This window comes from Typha latifolia, chromosome 8 (assembly GCF_019914945.1).
Source record: "Typha latifolia isolate L0001 chromosome 8, TyphaL0001v2, whole genome shotgun sequence".
Classification (NCBI taxonomy): domain Eukaryota; kingdom Viridiplantae; phylum Streptophyta; class Magnoliopsida; order Poales; family Typhaceae; genus Typha; species Typha latifolia.
This window is the reverse complement of record NC_133093.1, coordinates 2,268,130-2,294,938: the sequence shown is the minus strand read 5'-3', so window position 1 is coordinate 2,294,938 and position 26,809 is coordinate 2,268,130. Positions and strand designations below refer to the sequence as shown.

Sequence of the window (26,809 nt, the reverse complement as noted above, 5' to 3'; positions counted from 1 at the left end):
ATAACATAGCTGGTCAAAGCAGCTTATCAGAAAATTAGATGTTTAATCTCATATCAAAAATTAGATAATATAGATATGCCCCTATAACTATCTTTCTCTCTAATTGCAATAAACTAGCCTTGCTAAATTAGTCTAATATAACACTAAGATTTTGATTCGAGCTAACTAAGCCAATTGGAGCTAGTTTGATATTTCGGTGAGCCAAGCCAAGCTCAGGCTGAAGGTATCCTAATTTCAAGCCAAGCCGAGCTAAGCCTAGCTCGCTCAAGCTTGGCTCATTTACACCTCCTAATTAGAAGTGGCAAAAATTGACCTGACACAATTATTCAGTTTTTAAATGGATTTGAGTTTATATTAATCAAATTCAGATCATAATTGTATCAACTTGTATAATCATGGAGAGGTATAGTGACACAAATGAAACTATAAGAGACTGAAGTGAATTTAAGCCTAACCACATGGAGATAAGATATAATTTACTTAAATTAAAATTAAATGAGTGGATAATAAGAGAGAAAAGAAGAATTTTTTGAATAATTTTAATGAAATCAAGGGAATAATTTGAATAGTATTTTAAATTTTGGAATAGGAATAATTTGATGTTTATTTTCTAATCCAGAAAAAGTGTTTAATCCTAGTCTGAGCGAGTTGGCTCCAACTCAGGCTCAGCTCAAAATTGATTTCAAGTCTTCTAATTCGGCTCGGGCTTGGCTCAGCTATAGCCGGGCTTCAGTCGAGCCGAGCCTGAGCCGCTCGTTTATTTTGACAGCCCTACTAGCCAGGCCAGGTGGTAACGGTGTGCCTCGCCACCACAACTTTCCCTCCCCACCTTCTCTCTCTCCCTTTCTTTCTCATTTTTCTCCTCTCTCCTCCTCCCTCTCAAACTCTCTTTTGTGCTGATGGTACACCGCCTCCAACCACCTCGAATGGCTGCTAGCATGCTAGTGAGCCTCCTCCTTCCTCCTTTCCCTTCTCTCTATTCTCTCTTTCTCTCAATTTTCCTTTCCCAAATTGGTCCACCGAAACTGAGACACTCGGAAGAGGCCAGCAATTGGTTGGCTAGCATCAGCTGAGCCCCTCCCCACCGACCTGGTTCCCCTCCCTTCCTTCTCTTTCTCTTATCTTCTTTTTCTTCCTCTTCTTCTTGCTCTTCTTCTTCTTCAATTCCTCCTCATCTCTACAACATAGCTGGTAGCAAAGTTTCCAATTTATTTTATTTTTTGTTTTTATTCAATTTTTATCGGTTGTTAATTAGTTAGTTGAAATTAAATTATTTGAGCAACTAATTATTTTAAGATTATGCACTCACTAATATAATTATTAGCTAAATATAATTAGTACAATTAGTAATTAACTATACTTACAAGCATTTTTATGTATATAAATATGTATCTATAACCTATATATTATTACTGGATTAATACTTATTATTTTATTAATTATAATAAAATTTATGCATATTTCTATTCATGCTCATAGGTATGTAATTTTAACATCCAACATATATTATTATATATAAATAAAATAGTAAGATAACCTATTTATTATACATGATTGAATGTTCAATCACTACTCTACTTATATTTTATCTATAATTATATATATTTAGTCTTTTACTTTTATTTTATAATTATATGTTTAGACTATAGATATATATAAAGAGCAGTCCTTTTGTTCTTATATCATAGATAACATTTTATAATAATAATATATTTATGGTATCAAAATTATATATATAAGATATATCTAGATATTTAATAAAAATAGTGAATCTAAACCTAATAAATTATCATATTTTATATGAATTAATTCTAATTGGACAAATGGCTAACTTCATACTACTTAAATATTTTTATATTCTGAATCTCTTATTTAAGACCCCATGGACTTTGCTAATAATGAGTTAATATTGGCTGATAGATTTGATGTCCATATTTATATTTAATCAAATTATGAATAGTCTTACCTCCTAGAAATCTTTCATATATTATGATATATTATATATTTATATTTATGTATTTTGTCTTAGCTTCTGGCACGATTGATCATAATATATACAACTCATAGTGGATGAGCATATATTTCTCATTCATTTATTAGATTGATCTTAGATATGAGTATATGGATGATATATAGAGATGAGTGAAGATTAATATAATATTTATATTTTATGACAAATTAATCTCTAGTATGAGTATACATATGATAGATGTATAATTTGAGATTGTATTGCGTTATATTTATCTTGACTTTCTTACTACCTAAATTCTTTATACGTATGATGTATTATAGTACTAAATGAATGCGTATAATATATCATTTAGAATGAAAGCATAAAAATCTCATTAATATGATACTTGACAAAAAGTGTGACCATACCAATACTTGAGTGGGTGCGAGGATTAAGATGTACTTGGTGTTTTATATATTGATCACTAGAGATGCGAACTTATGATCTTATGTTTGAAATTAGTAGTTTGTGTGCGTAACAAACATTTAGATACATGTCGTTCCCCAAGACATATGTAATGAGTTATCCTCACATAATTTTTATCAACTAGAAGGGTATTTGTTCTCGATGGATGTTGAAACCCTTAATTGAATATTAAGGTATGATTATAATTGAGATATTCTTAGCGAATGGTATGATGATAGTATTTAAAGTTGACATTAATAACTGATATATTGAAAAATTTGTTGATTCTTTCATATGTTTATCTACATGATTATCGAGTGGTCGTCATGCATTATTTACAGTTAACTTTGAAATTGTCATAGCATACATCATATGATGATATGTTTGAGAAAGTTATACTATAATTGTATCACTATATATATATATATACATTATTTGCAATTGGCTTTGAAATTGTCATAGCATACATCATATACTGATGTGTTTGATAAAGTTATACTATAATTGTATCACTATATATATATGTATTATTGATGCTATATGTACATGCCCATTTATGGCATGATTTATTATCTATTTATATATTATTGAGGATACATTTATACTCATTCATAACATAATACTTTTTTCTGATTTGTATTATTTTATAAAATGATTTATTCTTTGTTTGACATCACGGATTTTGGATAAGATATATTCCTTGTCTCATGACTCTTTTTATTTTTATTTTCTAATCTCCTCAATATGTAGTAATCTCCCGAATATATGGTATCTAGTAATGACTTGAAATATCATAAAAAGATATAAGTGAAGATGAGGTAAGCTAGACGTGAGATGGTATAGAAGATTGCTTAGATAGCTTATGTAGAAATTAAGTTGTACTAATTGCATATTTTTGTATCCCATTATATTAGACTTAATTTTTATAATAGGTTATATTATATAAGTTAGATTATATTTATTCATATATTAATCATAATTTGATGGTTTATCATGACCTGTATTAGTCTTACTAAATTATGTAGTGGTTAGTATGATTCTTATGGATTTAAATATTAATATATTAACATTTTATTTGGTTGGTAGTATAATTTATCTCCGAGATGAATTATCTTGAGATAGATATATCTCTACATGATGGCCCCACCCATCTTATCATGTGGTGCCTAACTGCTATGTGAGTGCATGGATATGCACATATCCGCTGGTTGGGAGTGTTATATTTTTAATTTATCCAATTATAACGTGATAAACCTTTTTTGTCATTGAAGTTTATAATATAAAAATGACAAAAATGTGTAGGCACATCAACAAATATAAATGAATGTGTTTCCTAATTACTTTTGGATCAATTGCAACAAAAAAAAACATAAATGGAATTAAATTTTTTGATTCAAAAGAATGTGATTAGCTAGTTGTACGCCACTTATGCAAAAAGCACCCTGATACGATCTGTCAATGAGAGCAGACTCAGTTTGGTTGAGTCTAATTGTGTTTAGTTAGTTGATTTCACGTATTGCTTTTAAATTTGAGTTAAAGTGGATAATTAGCATATATATATATATATCTAATAAGTCAAGTTAGATCCGACTCGCTATATATTTACTTCTATAAATAAGAGTAATAATTGTTTATTTTGATTATTATAAGATCACAGAATGAATCTTGGTTAAGTTAATTTCTTATCTTGTTTTTATTGTTCAATTATAGCTATTTATATTTTTTCTAAGAGTAAATTTAATCTGGGAACCCTAATACTATCTCCAAACCCTAGCCACTATGTACCTCTATGAGTCACCCACCCATACGGCCGACCTCCACCACCTCAAGGTCGTCCACCACTCGCCGACAACCTTCGCAATATCGGTATTTATATTTCTATCCAATTTTGAACTTTTTTACTATTTCAGTCATATCTTTTCCCTCCAACTTTAGAATCACTTTATTTTGAAGCCATTAAGTCCGAGTATCATGAGCCTATCACTTTACAAGAACGATCTAATTTGTAACACATCAAAGGCATCAACACTCAAAAGGGTTCTAAATTCTTAAGGCATCTCCAAGATGGACTCAATAATAAAAAACATATGTAAACTATAGAGAGGTTTTCTATGAAGTTTGTTGTTTTATTAGCTTTATGGAAAATGCCATCAAAGCATTGACTCATAATTCTCTAGTCCTACACTAGGTTTTTGATCCTCCAAGCTGGGTCTTCAATTGAGTTGAGTAGTTGTGTAAAGATTTTAGAGTCTTTTTTCCATGCTAATATTTCTCACACCATGCTGGACAGCTTCTTCTAGTGCCATCTACAATTGTCTCTGAATGAAGGGCCAAATATGCCTCAACTGCCTTCATTCCTATAAATAATATACCTTAATTAGGCATTCTCATTATAAAACCGGCACCTCTTTTTAACTAACCACTAAGGTGAAGGAGCCATAGGTTTTGATTTTTACCCAGCTGGGCATTGGAAGATCCTATCTGATCTATAGTTTTTTGACGAGAAGTCACACTCTCCTTGTACCGAATGGCTAGGGCATCTTTGGGGTGTTTTTGACCAAACTAGACCTCTTTTAAACTTTACTTACCAAAATATATTACACCCCAAACTAAATAACAATCTATGCCCTAAGTAAAATACTTAATAATTTAGCATTTTAAGGAGCAAAAAGTAAAATGTTGACTATATCAATATTTTTATTAAAAAAATGCTAAAAAATTTAGCACTTTATTAGGAAGAGAGGATTCACACAAAATGCTGAACAATTAGTATTTTATTATTAAAAATACTAAACTATTCAACGTCTTATTAAGACACTAAACTACTTACTTTCGCAAATTATAACTCTCCAATTGATAGTCTATTTTGGATATGTGATATGCCATTACGAAGATGAAAAAAAAATTAATATATATTTTGATCGAAATATAATTGAACCTCAAACGAGGAAGATATAAGTAAAAATATAAAGAAAAATTTTGTAGCGTCGTAACTCATCTAAATTTTTTTTTTGAAACTTTTTTTTACTGTTTAGCATTTTCTGAAATATAAAACGCTAAACAATTTAGGGTTTTCTAAATATTAAAGTAAAATGCTGAACAATTTTGAAGATGTTTTACATAGGGCAAATATCACAAACCCATTTTGGTATTAAATTTGTGGTAATGTTCTATTTGGGTAAATAATTTTTGTAAGAGGGCTAATTTGGTCAAAAATTCCATTTTTAACTTTGTAAAGTGGATCGGGCTTGAGCTCGACCCTGATCCGATTGTTTGCCGAGTCAATGGGTCAGGCCTGGATCAAGAGCTACTGCCTACAAGTGAAAATTCCGTCTTTTGAACAAGAATTAGTCGCAAAAGGCTTATTTCTCCCACTGACGACGAGAACGATGAAGAGATCGGCGGCGAGCGTCGCTTCCTTGTTCGCGCCATCTCTTCTTCTCTTCTTCCTTCCCCTCGCCTCCCTCTTCTTCTCTCTTGCCGTCGCGTCTCCCTCCGGGTATGCTCTTCTCCTTTGATCTTTCACGTTTCCACCCCTATGTAAACCCTAATTTAGACCTCTCATTATCTCTTCCTTCTTTGTTGCATTTAAATCCTTCAGATCTGGAGATGGGTATATCATTGCAGGTCGCGTGAAGTTGGAAGGTGAGTCCACTTACATCTGAATGTTTCTTCCTTTCTTTCTTTAGTCCTATTTGATCTTTTTTTTTATATATAAAAATCAAGTTTGTATTGCTATCCAATTCTAAATGGTAGATGAATATTGATTGCATGCGTACAATAGTTCCACTCCTAAAGAAAAAGATGCAATTTTTATTTTCTTAACTTAGGAGATCTCATTGTGTAGTGCCCAGAAGCTGTCTTGGCAATCACTTGTAATTTTGAGGCATAAAAATATCATCTTTGCTATCATTTTTGTTCTCCTCTTTAAGAAGTGTCGCGTTTAAGAACAGCCGTTTGTTTAGTGTTATGCAAACGTTTCCATAGATTTAGGTTCTTTTTCTCTCTTTCCTTCTTTCTTTTTTCCTTCTCACTGCCCAAATTTTGGAAAGGAATGGACAATAGGTTATAAAGAAACAATGGCAGGCTAATGAAAAACATACATTTATAGAATCAGTACCACTGGTGGCTACTTTGGCTGCTTAGTGTGCTTTGGTATGACCTGTTTCAGGCATTGTTTTATGGTTGTGTAATACACCCATTTGTTTGCTTGTTTGTTTGTTTGTTTGTTTGTTTTGTCAAGCGCTTGTGACAATTCATTTAAAATTGGTTTCCTTTAGAGATCAAATGCATGTTGTGCATTGCCCTAACTGCTCTATGGTGCAATTACTCATGTAATTGACTGGCTTATATAAAGCCAACCAAAAGATATTCCATTTGTGAGATTTTTGATATTCCTTAAGCTATGTAGCATAATGAACACAAACAAATAATTTGTGTTTATATAGAAGAACCTGATATATCATTATGAAACATAGAAAATTCTTAACTTCTTTTCATATATGCATGTTGGATACTACTCAGTGCCTCAAGTTTTATTGTAGATTTGGTGTTATGTTATTTCCTAAAGAACCTTTTGTTGATCAATTGTTGACTGCATGTCATGTGATATCTTTGTTGTTTCATCCTACATGGGTAGCCTTTTATAATCACATCTTATCTGTTGGTAAGTTTTGAGAGAAATGTATTTCCTGTTTCAATATCTTTCTGTCTATTCTTGTAACATAATTTCATACAACAAATTTTGTTCAGTAGTTTTATTGAGTTAATTGTTGACAATAGGTATGGGATCTAAAGGCTTTGGTCTTTCTGCGAAAATGTCAAACACCAAAGTAATACTCAATGGTGGTCAGAGGGTCACATTTGTTAGACCAGATGGTTACTTCTCATTGTATCCTATTTCTGCCCTTAATGCTTGTGATTTACTTTTAATCTCATATAAAATTACACATTTTTGCATGGTTGCCAGAATTTATTTCGTTAATATCATTTCCACCGACCTAATCACATTAAAGTGTTAATATATCATCTTTCTGAAATATCTCTTGAGGGTTGTATCTTTCACCATTTGCTATTGATGTAGCTGGAAAGGAGAACAGAGAGCCCGTTGTCTTTTACAGCAATTAGTAAAAGATGTATTGAAGTTTTGAAATATAAATGAAAGGACCTCATGTTGGATTGAATCCAATTCTAGTTTGTGCTGTTATGTGTCTTTTGGCATACAGTAGGATGTATATTTTACCACAAATGTTGGGTTGTGTGTGTTTAGAATCTACATGGACTATAGCCCTACAGATAGAAACTGATACTGAAAGATTGGTTGAGCAGAAGGTACATAGTGATAGGAAGCTAGTGTTATGAATCTTAACTATTGTGAGTATAAGGCTGGTCAGCAGCTGCAAAGGGACAAAGCAGGAGAAGGATCACATTTTCAAGCTCAGTAGTGGAAGCAGAACACTAGCTTATTTTTAAATGATCAAAATTATCAACTCATAGAAAGTAGGTTGATTAATATCCCACAAATGTCGATCAGATATCTAGAAAATATTTCTTAGTCAGGGATGAAATTTGAGAACAAGGAGATAGAGAATCAATCAGAGAACTTTTGAGGCTCACTTCACACCGACGCAGGGCTCTTGAGGCTCATGGATAAGGTTACAAGGTTGTGCACACTTTTTACTGATGATACTTATTCTGAAGCCATTCATCATATTACTGACCTTATGTTGAATATAGAAAGGGGGTTTTCTTACCACTCGTATGATGTAATTGCAATGTAGATGTGAAACTTCCATTTAAGAGATTAATTTTAAGCTGACCAGGTAGTTAGCTTATTAAACATAAAAAATCTGCGAATAACGTCAAAAGTTTTAAAGGAAGAGTACAATTTATTGTTGCCTTTTTAATTTTTAAAATAGTATTTCTTTTCTAACTACTGCAAGAAATTTGACAGAGGCCTGCTTCTAAAATGCTGAGGGTTGTTCTTGAGTCTTATTCCTGGAGCTTTGAGGCTTATGCCGCCCCTCATTATGAATCTGATAGCCTATGCCTCCAATTGCAATGAAGCACCCAAAAACTGTCAATCTAAAATTGTAGGAACTTATAGTCTCAAGTTAGCACGGCATAGTAAAAAAGCAGGTAGGATAAGATAATATACTAGAGAACTAGTTAAGGAATGTGAATGTGAAAAATAGCAGTTATTGAAACTCTAATAAAGCTGGAAGCTGGGTAGCAATGATATGAATTGCTGGTTCGGTGGAGCACCTGAGAGAGTGTTTGTTGTCTTGCAAATTCAAAAGGAGGGGGTCATCAGGCCAGATGGCATTCAGTTATCATCTAGTTTTATTGGAGTTTGGCTGTAGTGAGTGAGGAGAAAATTGTAACTGAAGGTCAGCATGAATTGTGTCAAGAAAGTATTGTCTTAATCCTTAGAAGTTCATTTACATGACAATACCTTCTTTTACTATATACCAAAGGTGGAGAAAGGTAATAAGGCCAATGAAGAGGTTGAGAACAAAGAGGACAAATAGGCCTACATTTTAGAGCAAAAAAGGAGAAGAGAGGGACGATTAGACTATGGTGTTCAGTTTAGCTTGCTCCTTATTGCAATGAGTGACTTTAATTGTAGAATGAATTCTTTTGATGTTTAATCTTCCTAAATCATGTATGTTGATGGATTATTTGGCCTGTTGGGTAATTGGCGATAGCTGTTTAGCCAATCTATCTTTTTCTTTGACCTATTATGCTTCAGTCACAATGTGCCAGCTGGGACTCACTTGATCGAGGTGGCTTCAATGGGTTATTTCTTTTCTCCAGTAAGTACTTTCCTCATTTTGTTGAATGAATCTAAATCTATTCAGAATTACAGAATGACTTTCTACTGTTATATATCAGGTCCGTGTTGATGTTAGTGCCAGAAATCCTGGTAAGGTTCAGGCGGCACTTACAGAGAATAAAAGGCTTCTAAATGAACTCATTTTAGAACCTTTAAGTGAAGAGCACTATTATGAGGTGGTTAAGCTTTACTTTTAATTCTTAATGCTTCCATCTCTACCTCAATTAATGGAGTTTGCTGTTTTGCAATCATTTTGCAGGTAAGGCAGCCTTTTTCAGTTATGTCTCTTTTGAAGAGTCCTATGGGTATGATGGTGGGATTCATGTTGGTTATGGTGTTCCTGATGCCGAAGTTGATGGAGAACATAGGTAATATACCAAACCATACTCAAACTGATGAGATAATTCTTTTCTAAATCCTAATAGCTTAGCATGATAACTCAAATTGGTAGTTTGGTAACACTCCTATTCTAGTCCCAAAATAAGCATCGGATTCTAATACACTCATATCTTTCACCGGAGTTAGATTATGGGTATATCATTTTCTCAATTTTCATAGATATTTGAATTCTAGAAATAGATAGTGTTCTAAACAAGATTCCAAGTATCGGAATTAGGATCGGGATCAGCTATCCAAAAAACTATACGTATTGGCAGTATCGGCCGTCTGTGTCTATTTATTTTGTAAAATAATTTTTTAAATAAAGAAAAATTCTAAAATTTAAAAAATAATAAGATATAAATATAAATTATTCATATATAAATCTAAAAATCAATAAATAAATATTATTATCTTAATTTTTATCTCTCTTTCTATCACTCACACTCTCTCTTCCTCTTATACAAATTAAAAAAAATTCTTACTCTCTCTTTAGCTAACTCTCTCTTGTTAAACTCTCTTCCACTTTCTCTCTCTCTTTGTTATTAATTTTCTGTCCTACTAACTCTCTCATATTAACTCTCTCACTACCTCTCTCTATCGCACTACAACTCCCTTCCCCTCACTGACTCCCCTCTCTCTCGCACCGGCTTCCTTCTCTCGATCTCTCCCTCTCCGATTCTATCTCCTCTCTATCTCTCTCCTACTAACTCTCCCTCTCCCTCATCGACTTCCTTCTCTCTTGGTCTCTCCCTCTCTGATGCTTCTTCGACGAACTCCGACGAGGTATTTTCTCTTTCTCTCTCTCTCTCTCTCTCTCTCTCTCTCTCTCTCTTTTTCTTACTCTCCTCCTTTCTCCCTTTCTCTCTCTGGATTTTGGTCGGTTTCGGCCGATACGACCAATCTCGACATAAGACGGATCGGGTATCAGCTAATCCGGCTAGTACCAGGTCGAAACTAGTCATTTGACTGGTTTCAGCTCTGGATCGGAATTAGTCGAAACTTGGAACCATGGTTTTAAATGATAACTTTTTTTATGTTTATAAAAGAAATGAGAGCTAGAACTTATTTAAATTACACAAATACAAAAGGAGAAATAATAGTGAACTCGAAAGAATGAAGAAATGGAAGAAAATTTATTTTTATATGCAATTGGAATTCGGAAGGTATATATGAAAGATGTCATTTGAGTAAGCACAAAGAAGGCCAAAATATTGCAATGAGGACGGTATTCCTAGCATTAAAAATGGACTGATGGCCTTCATCCAAATGAATTATGCTGAGTATAGGTGTTTTTATGTACAAGCATTCCAAAATTGGCCATAATTTCATTCTTAAAGGTATATTACTTCTTTTCCAGAGCCCTTTGTCCCTCTTTGGTACTTTAGTCCATTGTAGATCATAGTTCTAAGTAGACAACAATCAGTACTGATCTTAGTCAATCTTATGTTAACCCTCTAAATGTTATTGCTATAGAAATTCATTTAGCATCTTACAATGGAACTAGTTGTGTATTTAGCATTTAGAAATACCTGCCTATCAGTTGCACTCATTATGCATGAACCTACACTTGGGAAAGAGTATAGTAAGAGGGAAACAAGAAACTTCAATTCATAAATAACTTGTGCTTGATTTTTTATAGTATAATATATGTAGGTGCGTCCAATAACTCTGTGGGGCTGCGGACCTCTATGAAACATTCTTGGGCTGCTTTCTTTATTTTTATATCATTCTTTGACTGCTTTCTTTATGTTTATATGCCTATTTGGAGTTATCATAAGCATCCTTTTGAGGGCCAATCTCGTTGATAAAGAAATTTACTTCCTGAATATATTCTGGCATTCAGATCCGGAAGAAATGAAACGGGCCCAAGAAGAGATGAGGGCCCAAGGAGTTCCTTCTCTTTCTGGTTTACTGTCAAGGGGCAGCTAGGTTACATATCTTTACACACTTCAAGCTGGATCATAGAGGATGGGATCACAAACTTATCAAACTCAAAACTATAAATTCTTCACCCTTGTCGTAACTTTCATTATGCTATTATAGTTAAATTTTGTTGGCTCTGTTGGATGTGATTTCAAATTCACCCTTGGGCACAATCCGAATCACACCTCCAAGGCAGTTGTTCATTTATCAAACTTATATATAGATAACAGAAGCCTGTAAGACTTGAGGATGTTCTTGCAGCATATCTTTGAACTTTAAAGTTGTTTCAAATGCCAGTTCTTCCAGGTTTACTGTACTGTTTTCGAAAGAGTTCTGTATGTAGTAATTGTATAAGGTTAGGTCTGGTATGGTTGTTTGGACTTAAGATGGGATGGTTGTTAAGAGGCTTCATTGCTTACTGCTCATCTTTATTTGCTAAACTTTCTCTAATCCACTTCTCATCAATGCCTAACTAATCAAAGAGACATCACACCTTTACTGACTTGCCATGCTGAGAACTAGCATCAATACTTAATTTATATGCACATTACTAGTGTTTCAATGTATGTGGACTTTGGAGATGCCATATATATATAAGAATAAAGTATTTTTATTTAAAAAAAAAATTTATACAATATGTACAATTTAAAAAGATGTTACGCATTACTTATTTAAATTATACATATAGTAGCTCAAACTTATTATTCACTTTAAGCTATAGAAGTCATCATGAACTCTAACAGCACTATGATACGCCTAACCACCTAATCAATATGTTCGACAACCTAACGACTAAGATCACGAAGCATTTTTCTCGTGTAAAAAGTTTTGGATTTGGGCTATTTATCTTTGCATGGATATTCTCCATGAGAGAAAAAACTAAGTGTGAAAACTTAATTACCTATATGATATCTAAATTAACACTCTCTTTAGATGATGAAGAGAAATTGACTTTTTCTCTGCTAGTTCGGATATAATATGGACAAGAGAAATATAGGTTACTCTCTTTATTTTAAAGAGAAAAAAAGAAAGAAAAAAAATGTTAATCAGTATGCCCTTCATCTAATATTTAAAAAAAATACACTTACTACCTAAACTAAAAGTTTTATTTTGGACACTACTATCTAGGGTTAAAAAAATAAAAAAAAAATCCTCGCCGGCTTGTGAGACTCATGAGCTCAGCTCGTTTAGAGGTCCACTTGAATTTGGCTTGAGCTTTAAATGAGTCGAGCAAGCTGGGTTTTCTAGCTCAAAATACTAATTGGAGAGTTTCATTATCGGATTGTGGGAATAAATCATAAAGTTTTATTATGCCACAATTGGATAAATTAGGCGAAATATCACATTGCAATCAAATAAGCCAGAGAAATTTATTGTGTTACGATTAGTTAAACTAGAGAGAGATATATGATTTGAACATGGAACAAAAATAGTTCAGTACTAATTTTATTAACGTTTTGCATGTCTTATGTAAAACACTAAAAAGTTTAGCAATTTTGTGCCTAATACATGAGGTAGTAGTTGATGTGTCCAAAACAAACCCCTTTTGATATTTAAATTTCGTGAGTGGATGATTTGAATAAATAAATTTATGAGAAGGCATAAACTTGGTTTTAAAAAATAGGTTTTTGTTTTCATATGTACCATTTAAATCTTATAATTTAATTGCATGCTTTCTAAATTTGATATTTTTCGTCAAAACACACGGTTTTCGAATGTATACCATTTAAAGCCCTAATTGCATGAATGCCCTTTAGAGTTAATTAACCATTATAATTTAAACACTTTAGACTTAAAAAAAAAATGAAACTACCCTTATCATATTTTTCATAAATTTTTCTTAGTGAAGAGTATTTTTATTTTTTCTATTAAATTATTGAGACTTTGACTTGAAGCTTAATTGGGTAGGTATCTGCACAAATAACATATATTTTGAAGGACAAATTTTTAAAGAGTATACACACACAAAAAGAAAAACCTAAACAAAACTAAAAACATTAAACCAAACTACAATATTCAAGCTAGATGTTGCATCTTTAGATAACAATTAATCAAACAATTAATATTAAATGTGTTTATCCTGGTAAGAGACATGTTGTACTATTCCTTAAAAAGATTTCAAAAAGGTAGAGACCCAGATCAAGGGAAAAGGATTGAAGGATTGATCAGTAAAATGGAAAACATAGTGTGCATGACATCATTGACATGAGTTTATGCAGAGTCATCAAGGTTGGTGGTTTTGGAATTAGCTTGAGAGATTCTAGATGTTGGGTTTGGTATTTATTTAGAAAATTATTGAGATGGTAGGTTGTATGAGTTGAGATGATAAACATATAACATAATTTTAGTAATTTGCTCCTTTTGTGGTATTATAGAACTCAGTTGGTTAAATAGGATAATATTGTACGAGGGCAGTCGGGTTCGAATCTTAACGATATCGATATTTAGTGGGGACACCGGTAAACTCACACTTCTTTTAAAAAAAAAAAAATTAAAGCTAAATTGTAACGTCTCAAATAAATTATGAACTCTCAAAACTAAAATTTATTTTAGATCAGAGAGTTTATATGATTAAAAAAAAGTTCAAGAAAGGTACCTGAAAACAATAATAGTTTAGAAGGCTAAACGTAATTAACCTTTTTTTAAGTCCTTTATACAAATAGTCACCAATATTACGGATTTTATTGCAAAATAGATCTTCCCTTTGATATCTTTAAACCAACTCCTCTTTTATGAGTATACTTGCAAAAGGATAATTAGAACATTCAATATTCTTTTGATACAAATGTTCGTTTTGTTTTTGAAAATTGGCATATAATATTTATGAAATATAGAATCTATTTTTTGTGTTATTTGAAAAAAAAGATATTACTTAGTACTAGTAAATAAAATAAAGGGTTGAAAATGCTAATGAAATAGTGGCTCAGATCCATATTAATTTAACCCTCTATTAATTCACTCTTTATTATTTAACTTACAGTTGTTATGTAACAGTTTCACTATAGGTATTACAATTATATAACAATGGATTTAATTATTTTAATTTATTAATTTTATTTTTTTGTGAATTCTTAAACTAATAATAAAATATGCTCTTCAAGAGGTTCATTTGCAAGTTTGCAAAAAGGGGAGGAAAACAAAAACATATATTTTCATTAAAAAAATTAGGATATGCTTAGAATATTTCTTATGATCTAATATGATTATTAATAAATACAAATATATCAAAAGGAGGAGTTGGTTTTTGTCTTTATCATAGCTAGATATTTCTACTCATTCATAAGAACTAACTTATATATAATTGATACCTTAGTCCAATTTATTCACAAGTGTAGATATATTTGTTCTTAACTATTATAGTAGGGATAAAAACGGATCGAATACGGATCAGATAGTGCTCAATTCATATTCGGATCCATATTTTTAGTCCGGATACGAATTCGGATATGGATATTGGATGGATAGCAAAATTTAAAATCATATTCTAAATAAACGGATATGGATAATTTTTGGATAGAGGATCGGATCTTAAATGGATATTGATTGAATTTAAAATAATTATAATATTTTATTTAGATATAATTAACATAAAATTATTAAGAGTTTTACAACAAATAATTTTTTATATGTCAAATATATGAAATTAGAGAAATTAATCTCTATAAATAATATATAACATATTATTAGTAACAATATTAATATTTACTATTTAAATAAGCAAACTAAAAACTATAAATTATTTAAAAAATATATGCGGGTAAACGGATATCCAATATCCGTATCCGAATCCGAAAAATATATCTAACCCGTATTCGAATCCGTATCCGAATATTTTTTAAAAATTCTATCAGTATCCGAATCTGATAGAAATTTTTTATCCGAATCCAATCCGAGTCGAGTCGGATAGCGGCCAGGTCGGAGTTAATCCGACCCCTTTTCACCTCTATATCATAGATATTCATCATTGTTGTTGAAACCAAAACTCTATACATAAGTGTTAAGGTCTCTAATGAAGGATATCTACCAACTTGCCATTGCAATTAAACATGGGGTGGAAGATAACTAAAGCTATCTAATGATCCAAAGAAAGAGATGGTAACAAATTCATGTGGCTCAAAACATAGAAATTGTCTTCCTCTCACACTTCCCATCATTCTCTTATGATGTATGGCTTTGATTTACTCTTCCTTTTTTATCTTTAGAGCTCAAAAGGAAATACTTGAAGTACAGAATCCATCATAGTCCCATTAATGATTGATGGTGTCCAATTTCAGTCAGCCACCTGTTGTGGCCCATTTTTGCAAGTTGAAATGACTAGCTATCACTTCCTCTCTTCTTGATTCTTAATGTTGTTAATTTCAATGATGATTGGAAGCTTCTCTTTTGTCATATTTTTATGGAAATTTATATATAACATCTAGTCTTTTAATAAAATTAAAATTTATACTATATATTTTTACTATTTATAAATCGAGCCCTATAATTTTATGAATATATGTAGAAAATACTATGCATTAGATCAGTTAGTTAAACTTAACTAAATCTCTAAGTTAAGTTAACTATACTAAAAGAATTACGAAATACTCTCAACCAAGTCATACTAAGAGCATTTTAGTCATTTAAGAAATAAATGTATTTTAATTATTTTAAAAATAAAATATCTTTACTTAACGAAATATTCTCACAGTATTAGTTCAAATTTAACCCACGTGTTTTCTTCACATATTCGCTAAATCATACGGCTCTGTTTATAAATAATAAAAATGTAGGATATTAACTATAATTACGTTATAAAGTACACTGTTATATACAAATTTCTCTATTTTTATTTTTATTTGATGAGTGGAAGTTATTGATGGTGAGTATGAGTTTAATCTGCAAAGAGATTTAGTTATGAAAATAAAAGATGAAGTAATGAAACATAGCAGGATCACTGAGAAAAATATTGCATTGTGTAATTATTGGTTTTTTCTTCTAAAGGATAGTAGAAACTCTTGATAATTCCTATTGTTGCATAGGGATATGTGCTAATTATATATTATCAGGCTAAAAAAATATCATTGCAAACTAAAAGAAAACTTAGTTAAAAATGAATTAATACTATCAAACATTAAACTTAGCATAATTATTATCATCTTGTGGAGTTAATTGGAAGGTCTAGAGTTCAATTATATCACATGAACTCACTAGTATCAAACCAACTTTTACACCTACCATCTTCAAATCAAACTATATTTTTGTAGTGGTAATTAAGACACCTCAAACTTGTAATCAATTAATTTAGTTCCTAAACTTTATTATATATTCTAAAAGAAATTCACTAAGATTCTAACTTTATAAAAAGAGATCTTCACAATTTGCATCTCTAAATAATTTATCCTTGTGGGTTCATTTTAGATCTCTTTTTATAGATATGAAACAACAAAGATTAATTGAATACAGTAGCAAACAACATCTTTTATAAGAATTGAATCATAGCAACTCATCCTCAAAAGAACAAAGAATCACAGGAATCAATCTCTCCTAAATAAAATAATCTTAAAAGAGAAGTCTATGGAAATGAAACACATTTAGGCCAAATAATAATAATAAAAGCTTGATTCTAGTCCAAGTAAGGTATGGTCTTATTAAAACATATGCCTAGTTGAATATTATAATAACTATATTCTAGAATACAAATATTATTTATCAAAATTATAATTTATATTGTACATTAACTCAATTACTAATTTATTATTAATATCTATCCCATCAACTACTTTATATCAGATCAAAGAGTACTCATGATAATTTTATAAAAAATCAAATATATTTTTTCTATCTTTTCCTTCAATTTACATCACATATAAAATAATCATTATACCCTTATTCTAGAATACAAATAAATATAAGAATAAAATAAAAACCTCATTTTAGGAATAATAAAGAGAAAAATATATTCTAGAATTGACCATATTCAAAGTAAACAAGGCCTTAGGTTAATTGCATTTTGCTCTTCTTAATTTTTTAATATTCTTATGTATTTTTAACTTAAGCATTTAACTCCCTTGTAGTCTTAATTAATGTACAACTGTTAATTTTTTTAATCATATTTAAATATCAAATTTAAAGATTTTTGTTAGAAATAAAGTTGTAGAGAATTTGATATTTTTTTAATATATCTAAAATAATACTGATTAATATTTAAACGATGAATATATATTATATTTATCATATTTTTATAATTTAAAATTTAATCGGTATTAATTTAGATATATTGAAAAGCTTATACAATGCTCTATAATTTTGTTTACGAGAATTTTTAAATTTGACTTCTAATTTGATCAAATATAAGTTAAATCATGGTCGGATAAAATGTAAATTTGCTCAAGGAAAAAGAAAAAGAAAAATGTTAACATAAAATGTTCTCTTAAACTGCTCCGCGGGCACAGCAGAGAGCAAAACTGCTTCAAATGTCGTGCTGCTTCCCAAAATAGCTTCGTCCTATCCGTAACGGATTTAACGGAATTTTGTTTAAAAATAACCATTTTTATCCTCTTCCCGTTCTACCCCTCCCTCCCTCCCTCCCCATCCAAAAGGTTTCCTCCCATCTCTTCGGGGCTCTTCGTCTCCCAACCTCCTCTATTTAAAGGCAACTGACTCCCCAATCTTCGTGGGAGAAACTCCTCGGAACTCTTGAAACCCTAGGTGATTGGATCCGCGAAACTAGGACACGGCGGCGAATTACGAGGTATGGTTGGTATTATCCTCTCCGATCTCGTCACGGAGATCCTGATCCCGGCGGCAGCCGTGGTCGGGATCGCCTTCGCGCTCCTCCAGTGGCTGCTCGTCTCGAAGGTCAAGCTCTCGGCGGACAGGCAGCCGGCGCCGGGGAGGAAGAATGGGTACGACGAGTACCTCGTCGAGGAAGAGGAGGGACTCGATGACCAAAGCGTTGTCGTCAAGTGCGCCGAGATCCAGAGCGCCATCTCGGAAGGTGAGAGGGAGTTGCATTGGATCCGTTACGATTTGTTTCTAAGTCAGATCTCGTGGTGTTAGAGATGATCTGTGGGTTGTTGTTTCAATCACGTTGTGGTAGAAGAAAAATGAGAAATTTCTTTTGGACGCTTTACCTAGATTTTTCCCACTAGCTTTTGTCGAATCTTTTCTTTTAGTTTGGAGAACCGAAAAAAAATATATTGGAGTTTTTCTGATTTGAAGTACTATAAATACATCTTGGACATTTTTTTTCCAGGTTTGAAGCAGCGAAAAGTTCAGATTGGATATTTTCTGCAATTTTTTTTTCACATCTTTTTTTTGGGTTTGAAGCCTCAAGTGTTGCGGGAGAATAGTGTCCTTTTTATCTCCCAGAAAAATTGAATTTTTTTTTCTCATTTTAGATTAAATGGTTCATTTTTCATTCCAGATTTTTGTTATTTTACTGTTACATGATTTCTAAATCTATGTTTTGCCCCGGAAGCATGATTTCTTGATTAAGTTCCATGTTGGTATAAGTTTTGTTTATATTTCAGATTGCTTATACAGGAATGGTTGGTCGGTAGTGCAGTTATTTACCTTTCTGGGCTTGTAAGTTGTGCCCCTGAGACTAATGCTGCAAGTTTATCAACACTCATAGTCTAGATTATTTAGAATGCTGGCGTTACTGATTTCTTCATTGCGCTATAGATTTTATGGCGTATGTTGTTAATTTTATGTTCTGCTGCTATATTTATCTTTTATTATCTGCCCACACTTTAGGGTTTCCTTCCACCATTCAAGATTTTTTGTGATGGTTTTATTGTTAAGATAACCTGCTGTCTAGTATTTGTTGGGTGGTCAGTGATAAAAGTATTCTTCTGGGACCCAATTGAAGGTTGTCTTTCGTTACACATGCTAAGGAGATAATTCCTTGTTTGTTGTGGTCCTCACAAGTGTACTTTATTATGAGATTGTGTATCAACTTTTTGTTTGCTTTTTCTTTCTCCCTTTACAACATAATTTCCTGTATATCCTTCCTTTTTTATGCCTCTGGCGAGATCATATGGTTTTGATTCTGTTTGTTTCGTGATGTTTTATTGTTTTAAATGTTTGTAGAGTGGTACATACTTTTATCAATTTTCTTGAAAAGCTTTTATGAGTTCTTGGAGAACAAAGATTCTTAACACAGCCGTTATTATGAGGGTCGCCCTCAGGAATGTATATTTAACAAGATACTGGCTATCTTTGCTATGTATCTCGTCACATGATCTCCCAGTCCCAATCTCTCGTTTAACCAGTTTTGGCCACTGGAAAAATGATTGCAATGCCTTCCTATCTTTTGGCACGGGAATTGTTTCTATGCCGAATCTAGATGAGAAGATGAAACAGTTGGAATCCTGTTTTCATAGAAGTTGGGAAGACAGGTATGGTAGGAAACCAGTTGTGGACTATTTTTCTTGAAACTTTGCAAAGATGGGTATTATTGACCTATCTATTATATCTACTTGTTTTCTTAGTAAACAACATTCTAGAAAATTGGTGTGATTTTTACAGAATGGACTCCCCACTGACAGATTGATGCTTGTGGCTCATCAATTGAAAGAAGAACGCCAATCTTTAGCTAACAAATATTGTGAAATGTCCCCATGCTCATGATATTTTCTTTCCTCTGGCCTGCACTACCTTTTTTCGGTGCCCTTTTCATCTTGTGTCTTGTACTCATGAATATCCTGTCTATATTCTTTCTTGGACATCTTACCTGAATCTATAGCATAGATATCATGATTCTCCAAATTTGGTGGATTGAATTTGGTTGGCTCTCATTGTATTGACTGGTGAAGTAGATTGTCTAACTTGTTTTTGTCTTCTGCTAAGGGTTGTACTGACTCACAATACCAAAATTAGCTGATCAACATGTCTCTGTCTATAAAAATGTGCAGATTGGCTTTTGTTGGACCTCAATTGGAAGGACCAAATTCTCTCAGCTGCTTTCAGAAATCATAATCCTTAGTTCTTGCCAATTTTCCTATAGTAACGTTAATGGCGTTTTGTTTGATATTGACAATATCTTGCTCTCGATGTATTTAACTATTTAGTTATTCACAACCCTTATCTTTATATTTTTCAAATGTTTCTTTTAGTGCCAACTGCTAAGTGAAGCTAATTTTTCTTACCCTGATATGGGTTCTATGCATCTAACAGTATCTCTTCTTATCCTTCTAAACAGGAGCTACATCGTTTCTTTTCACTGAATACCAGTATGTCGGAATCTTCATGATTGCTTTTGCAATCCTTATCTTTCTCTTCCTTGGATCTGTTGAGGGCTTCAGCACAAAGAGCCAGCCCTGCACCTATAGCAAGGATAAAATTTGCAAGCCTGCCCTTGCCAATGCCATTTTCAGTACTTTATCCTTTTTGCTTGGTGCAATCACCTCTATTGTTTCTGGTTTCCTTGGTATGAAGATTGCAACCTATGCAAATGCCAGAACAACTTTAGAAGCCAGGAAGGGTGTTGGAAAGGCTTTTATTACAGCATTCCGCTCTGGTGCAGTGATGGGTTTCTTGCTTGCCGCAAATGGACTGCTGGTTCTTTACATTGCTATCAACTTATTCAAGTTATATTATGGTGATGATTGGGAAGGTCTTTTTGAGGCTATTACTGGTTATGGCCTTGGTGGTTCATCCATGGCCCTTTTCGGGAGAGTGGGTGGAGGTATATATACAAAAGCTGCTGATGTTGGTGCTGATTTGGTTGGGAAGGTAGAGAGGAACATTCCTGAGGATGACCCTAGAAATCCAGCTGTAAGAATCTCTTTGCTTGCCTTTAAGACTGATAGTTATGGTACTTCTATCCTTGTTTTGTTGCTTATTGGTTATTACATGTCGCCATTTTCATAATTTGTTGGGGAAGTTTATTGCACCATCAATCTTTTTGCTTTTTGTAGTTTATTCTATATTAAAAATATTAGAATGTGTGACTGATCTTTGTATATCTTTATCATATAGGTAATTGCTGACAATGTTGGTGATAATGTTGGCGATATTGCTGGAATGGGATCAGATCTTTTTGGCTCATACGCTGAGTCTTCATGCGCAGCTCTTGTTGTTGCCTCAATTTCATCTTTTGGAATCAACCATGAATTTACTGCAATGTTATACCCTCTGCTTATTAGCTCTATGGGTATCATAGTCTGCTTAATCACCACTCTCGTTGCAACTGATTTATGGGAGATAAAGACAGTTAAGCAGATTGAGCCTCAGCTTAAGTATCAGCTTATCATCTCTACAATACTTATGACTGTGGGCATTGCAATTGTCAGCTGGTTAGCACTCCCATCGACATTCACAATATTCAATTTTGGTGTCCAGAAGACAGTGACAAGCTGGTATATCATATTTTAGTTTTCTCTCTTTTACTTTGGCAACTAACTGTTTTCATTCATCTAACATCTTATCTCTGTGCTGAAATTTCTAGGAAGCTGTTCCTCTGTGTTTTTTTTGGTTTGTTTGCCGGTTTGATTATTGGGTTTGTCACTGAATACTACACAAGCAATGCATACAGGTATGCATAAAATTTAATCCTTGATAATGATACATAAGTACTTCTGTAATAATCACTTTTCTGATTTGAACTGTATTTCTGTGTTCGGCAGCCCTGTGCAAGATGTTGCTGATTCCTGCAGAACTGGAGCAGCTACCAATGTTATTTTTGGGCTTGCTTTGGGATACAAATCTGTTATCATCCCTATTTTTGCTATTGCCTTCACCATCTTCTTTAGTTTCAGTTTTGCTGCAATGTATGGTATTGCAGTTGCTGCTCTTGGAATGCTGAGCACCATTGCTACTGGTCTTGCTATCGATGCCTATGGACCCATTAGTGATAATGCTGGAGGCATTGCTGAGATGGCTGGAATGAGCCACAGAATCCGTGAGAGAACTGATGCTCTGGATGCTGCAGGAAACACCACCGCAGCCATTGGGAAGGTACTACCATTCGTTTATTTCTTTTGTTCTGATTTATTTTACTTTTATTGTTTTCTTACTCATCAAATTTAGTGATACTTTCTTTGTCTATGTAAATAAGTATGCCATGTGTTACAGATGGAATATGCATATGTTAATTCTGTTCAAGTGAAGGAACAGATCTGCATGATGCTTTCTTATACATTCTAATATGACACATGTTTGGTCTGATAAGTGGCAGAAAAGTAGTTGGCCGAAAAAGTTTAACATTTTAATTCTGATCTAGACCATGGCATGTTCTATTTAGCTGGAATCAGGGCACTCTCTTCATGTGGTTAATTTTGCAATTTGTTGTAGCATCTATTATACAAATTATAACTTCCCCTTTTAGCAATGTGAATTTCTCTTTCTGTATCTTCCCGTGTGTGCGATCATTTATGTTTGTCTGATTTGTTGTATGGTTGTACTAGTCTTGTAACATATGTGGCATGTTGTCCCTCAAGTAGCTGGATTTCCCTTTTTCCACTCCGTGATGCTCTTTGCTCAATTCAATGTCAGTAATTTGATCAACTATTGGCCTCTCCTTTCTAGGGCTTTGCCATTGGTTCAGCTGCCTTGGTGTCACTTGCACTTTTTGGTGCATTTGTAAGTCGTGCAGGAATATCCACTGTGGATGTTCTGACCCCAAAAGTCTTCATTGGGTTGATTGTTGGTGCTATGCTTCCCTACTGGTTCTCAGCCATGACCATGAAGAGTGTTGGCAGTGCAGCACTTAAGATGGTGGAAGAAGTCCGCCGCCAGTTCAATACCATTCCTGGTCTCATGGAGGGAACTGGTAAGCCAGACTATGCAACTTGTGTCAAAATCTCCACTGATGCCTCCATCAAGGAGATGATCCCACCTGGTGCTCTTGTCATGCTCACACCTCTTATTGTTGGAATCTTCTTTGGTGTGGAAACTCTATCTGGAGTCCTTGCAGGTTCTCTTGTTTCTGGTGTTCAGGTCAGTTTTGATCTCTTGAATCAATTTTATTCAAGATTTTTGTAAATTTTCATTCTGACTTGTTCTTATGTTTGTCAATATTTTCAGATTGCCATCTCTGCATCCAATACTGGTGGTGCATGGGATAATGCGAAGAAGTATATCGAGGTAATGCAATATATAAGTATATAATCCTTCGATTGTTGATGCCCAAGTAGTTCAAGGCGCTACCTTATCTTTGTTGATTGGTTACAATGGAAGATCTCTCAATTTTTAATAAATACTGTTGCCTATCTTTGTTGTTCAGGCTGGAGCTTCAGAGCATGCCAGGACTCTCGGACCAAAAGGTTCAGATCCCCACAAGGCTGCTGTCATCGGTGACACCATTGGGGACCCTCTCAAAGACACTTCAGGGCCATCACTCAACATCCTAATCAAGCTCATGGCTGTTGAATCTCTCGTCTTTGCTCCCTTCTTTGCCACTCATGGAGGTCTCCTCTTCAAGATCCTCTAAACAATTTTATTGTGAGAAGAGAGAAGATTAAAGGCCGGCATTTCAGTAGAACAGCTCTTTACCAGCTTCTGTTCTGCATGCTGAGCCCTCAGCCCTCTTCGCCTGATATATATCTCGCTTCCATGCCCTAGTTACCTGAATTATGTTTTCTTTTTACCCTTTCAAGTCTTGTAGCAGTAGTATAATTTTTTGTTCCCAGGTTACATGATCTAGGAGCAATCCAAATTTATTGTTCCCAGATAACTTCAGATTATTTATGATGATGAAAAACTTGTGTCCCTGATCTCGAAATAGACTCAGCGAATTTCTATAGGATTTATTACTTTTTGTGTCTCATTTTTGTCTCTATCTAATTAAAGAAGACAATACATTTTTATGCCATCTTTTATTATGTCAGCTGCAAGCAACAAATAACTCTGGTTGCTTCTTTATGTAACGAAAGGCCTAATGGAACTTGATTGGATATATTTGCTTATTGTAGTTCAGCTAACTGTGCAGGTTTCATGTGGTTCTATTCCACAATCTTAAGTACCTGACAGCATTCCACATCTTCTGAATTAATTAGTACATCAATTACCAATTTAATATTTAGAGTCAATCACTTGCATTGGATAACAATCTATGTCTTGCATGTGTCAGGGAAACCAAATCAGATAGAATTCTAATAGTACATCTCCTAATCAGTAAATTAAAAAGGCGATGAGCTCCAGGTTTTCCACATTGTTTGGTAGAACTTTCTTAATTTTGAAGGAAGTAATCAATTTTCTGGATACAGAAAAAGTAGTTATCTACAGCTCTCTTATTAGTTATTACCCCTGTTACGAGGAACAGTTCAATTGCTGAGCATGGGCAGTGAGCTTAAGCTAATTACTATCACCAACTGCCCCCATTACAGAAGTAAAATCTAGCAATTCAGCAGATATTTACTGAGAGCTATTTTTTGGGGGGCAAATTTATATATAACACCCTGCCTTTTAGCTAAATTTATATTTACACCCTATGTTTTCACTATTTACAAATTTAAGCCCTATGATTCAATTAATATTTATAGAAAATACCTTACTATTAGTTCTGTTAGCTTAACTTAACCAAATTCCACGGTTAAGTTAACTACACTAATATGATTACCAAAATATCCTCGTCTAAGTTACCCGACATATACACAATTTAACCCAAATTCAACTCAACCTAACCCAGCTTAACCTAACCTAATCTAACTTAATCTAACCAAACTTAACACAACAAATACTCAAATCTATCTCAGATTTTAGAAAACCCTCAATGCAATCATTGTTAATTTAAAATCTTCTATTTTTGTTCTTCTTCATATTAGAAATTTGAATTTTGCAAGCACCCCCACCACAAGGGCAACTAAAGTTTTCGCTCACATCATTGCAACTCAAATTTGAGCTCATTGATGATGACATTAATCCTTTGGGAGCTACATAAAAAGTAAATTTGAGCTCATTAATTAGCTAATAGCTATGCCATTTCTGAAATCCATACTTTAACATTTCAAATAGAATGTAGGTTCAGGATTTGATTAGTGAAATTATTGTAAAAAGTAAAACCCAAGTTGTCCCATTTCCAAAAATCGAAGCTATGTCATTTCCCAAATCTAAAGCTAAATCTAAAGAAAATATTAAACCCAAGATAGAGGAGGAGAAGAGAGAGTTGTTAGAAGAAAAATCCTACCTTTTCTTGATCAAAAGAAGCTATAGGTTCTATCCTAAAAAAGAGGAAGAGAGAAGAAGTAGAAATAGGGAGGAAGAAGAAGGAGAAGAAGAAAGGTATTTTCATCATTTAAGAAAATTAATTATAAATTTGACAGAATATTCTCATCTGCTCAAACGGTGTTAGTTAAAATCTAACATATGGTGTTTTCTATAAATATTAATTAAATAATAGGGCTCGATCTATAAATAGTGAAAACATTGGGTGTAAATGTAAATTTAGCTAAAAGGTAGGGTGTTATATACAAATTTCCCTTTTTTTTATTTTTTTCTTTTTTTTTTTACTTTTAGGAGAAGAATTATACATGGTCTTTCACAGACAAACAGAGAGAGCACTATCTAAAGCAATCAATTACTCACAATCTAATGAAAAGATGCCAACTTTATTTTCATTCAGAAATAATAACACATATCCAACAATAGAATCAGCAGACATCCAAAGGACATCAAAAGAGCAAAATTGATCCTATATCTTACAGTGTAATCTGATAAAAAGAAGTCTATACAATTAATCAACTACTCCAACCAATCTGAATCCTCAAAATGAACTCCATAAATCTATGTCAATCAATTCAGAAAGATCAGACCAACAGATTTCTTCAGGATCAGGAAGGACTTGGAGGTTGCTACTCTCTTGGAGCTGGAAACAAGGAGCCAACACAAGCTGCTTCCGAGGTGGTTCCGGCTCTGCCATCTCTGGAGCCTTCCTCTTCCTCGTTTGAGCCATCTCTGTAGCCGCTCTCTTCCTCGCTTCTGCCGTCTCCCGAGCTTTCTTCTTCCTATAAGCAGCATACTCTGCTTCCATTCGGGCTTGCTCTTTTGGCGTTAGATGTACCTTGCAAACCACCCACTCATGCAGCTGTAACAAATTAAACAACGGTGAGATTGTTCGCAGCCAGACTCGAGATTAGAAGCCACAAATAGGAATTGATGCAGAAAGGAATTGTGAATGTAACCTTCTTGGGATCTTGGACGGACCCAGAAGAGTTCTTGATGGTGTACTCGTCCATGAGCCACTTGGTGGCCCTCTCCTTCCCCTCTTCCGTCTTCTCCATGTAGGCAAAGCTCTGCTTGGAGCCCTTGAAGCCGTCGGCGTTGACGTCCGA

At 33.4% G+C, this 26,809-nt stretch overlaps 2 protein-coding genes across 2 annotated transcripts; both read left to right on the top strand.

The window, feature by feature from the left end:
• Positions 1-5,684: 5,684 nt before the first annotated feature.
• On the top strand, positions 5,685-11,846 carry LOC140793518 (ER membrane protein complex subunit 7 homolog). The gene is made up of 7 exons (XM_073145034.1): positions 5,685-5,915; positions 6,018-6,061; positions 7,199-7,307; positions 9,168-9,231; positions 9,311-9,427; positions 9,511-9,619; positions 11,476-11,846. The coding sequence occupies exons 1-7, from the start codon at positions 5,701-5,703 to the stop codon at positions 11,559-11,561; spliced, it is 744 nt and encodes a 247-aa protein (XP_073001135.1). The 5' UTR covers positions 5,685-5,700; the 3' UTR covers positions 11,562-11,846.
• Positions 11,847-18,174: 6,328 nt separating this feature from the next.
• LOC140794475 (pyrophosphate-energized vacuolar membrane proton pump-like) lies at positions 18,175-24,306 on the top strand. Its single transcript, XM_073146517.1, has 8 exons — positions 18,175-18,531; positions 20,740-21,314; positions 21,519-21,898; positions 21,988-22,074; positions 22,166-22,496; positions 23,067-23,477; positions 23,565-23,624; positions 23,764-24,306. The coding sequence occupies exons 1-8, from the start codon at positions 18,288-18,290 to the stop codon at positions 23,968-23,970; spliced, it is 2,295 nt and encodes a 764-aa protein (XP_073002618.1). The 5' UTR covers positions 18,175-18,287; the 3' UTR covers positions 23,971-24,306.
• Positions 24,307-26,809: the final 2,503 nt, after the last annotated feature.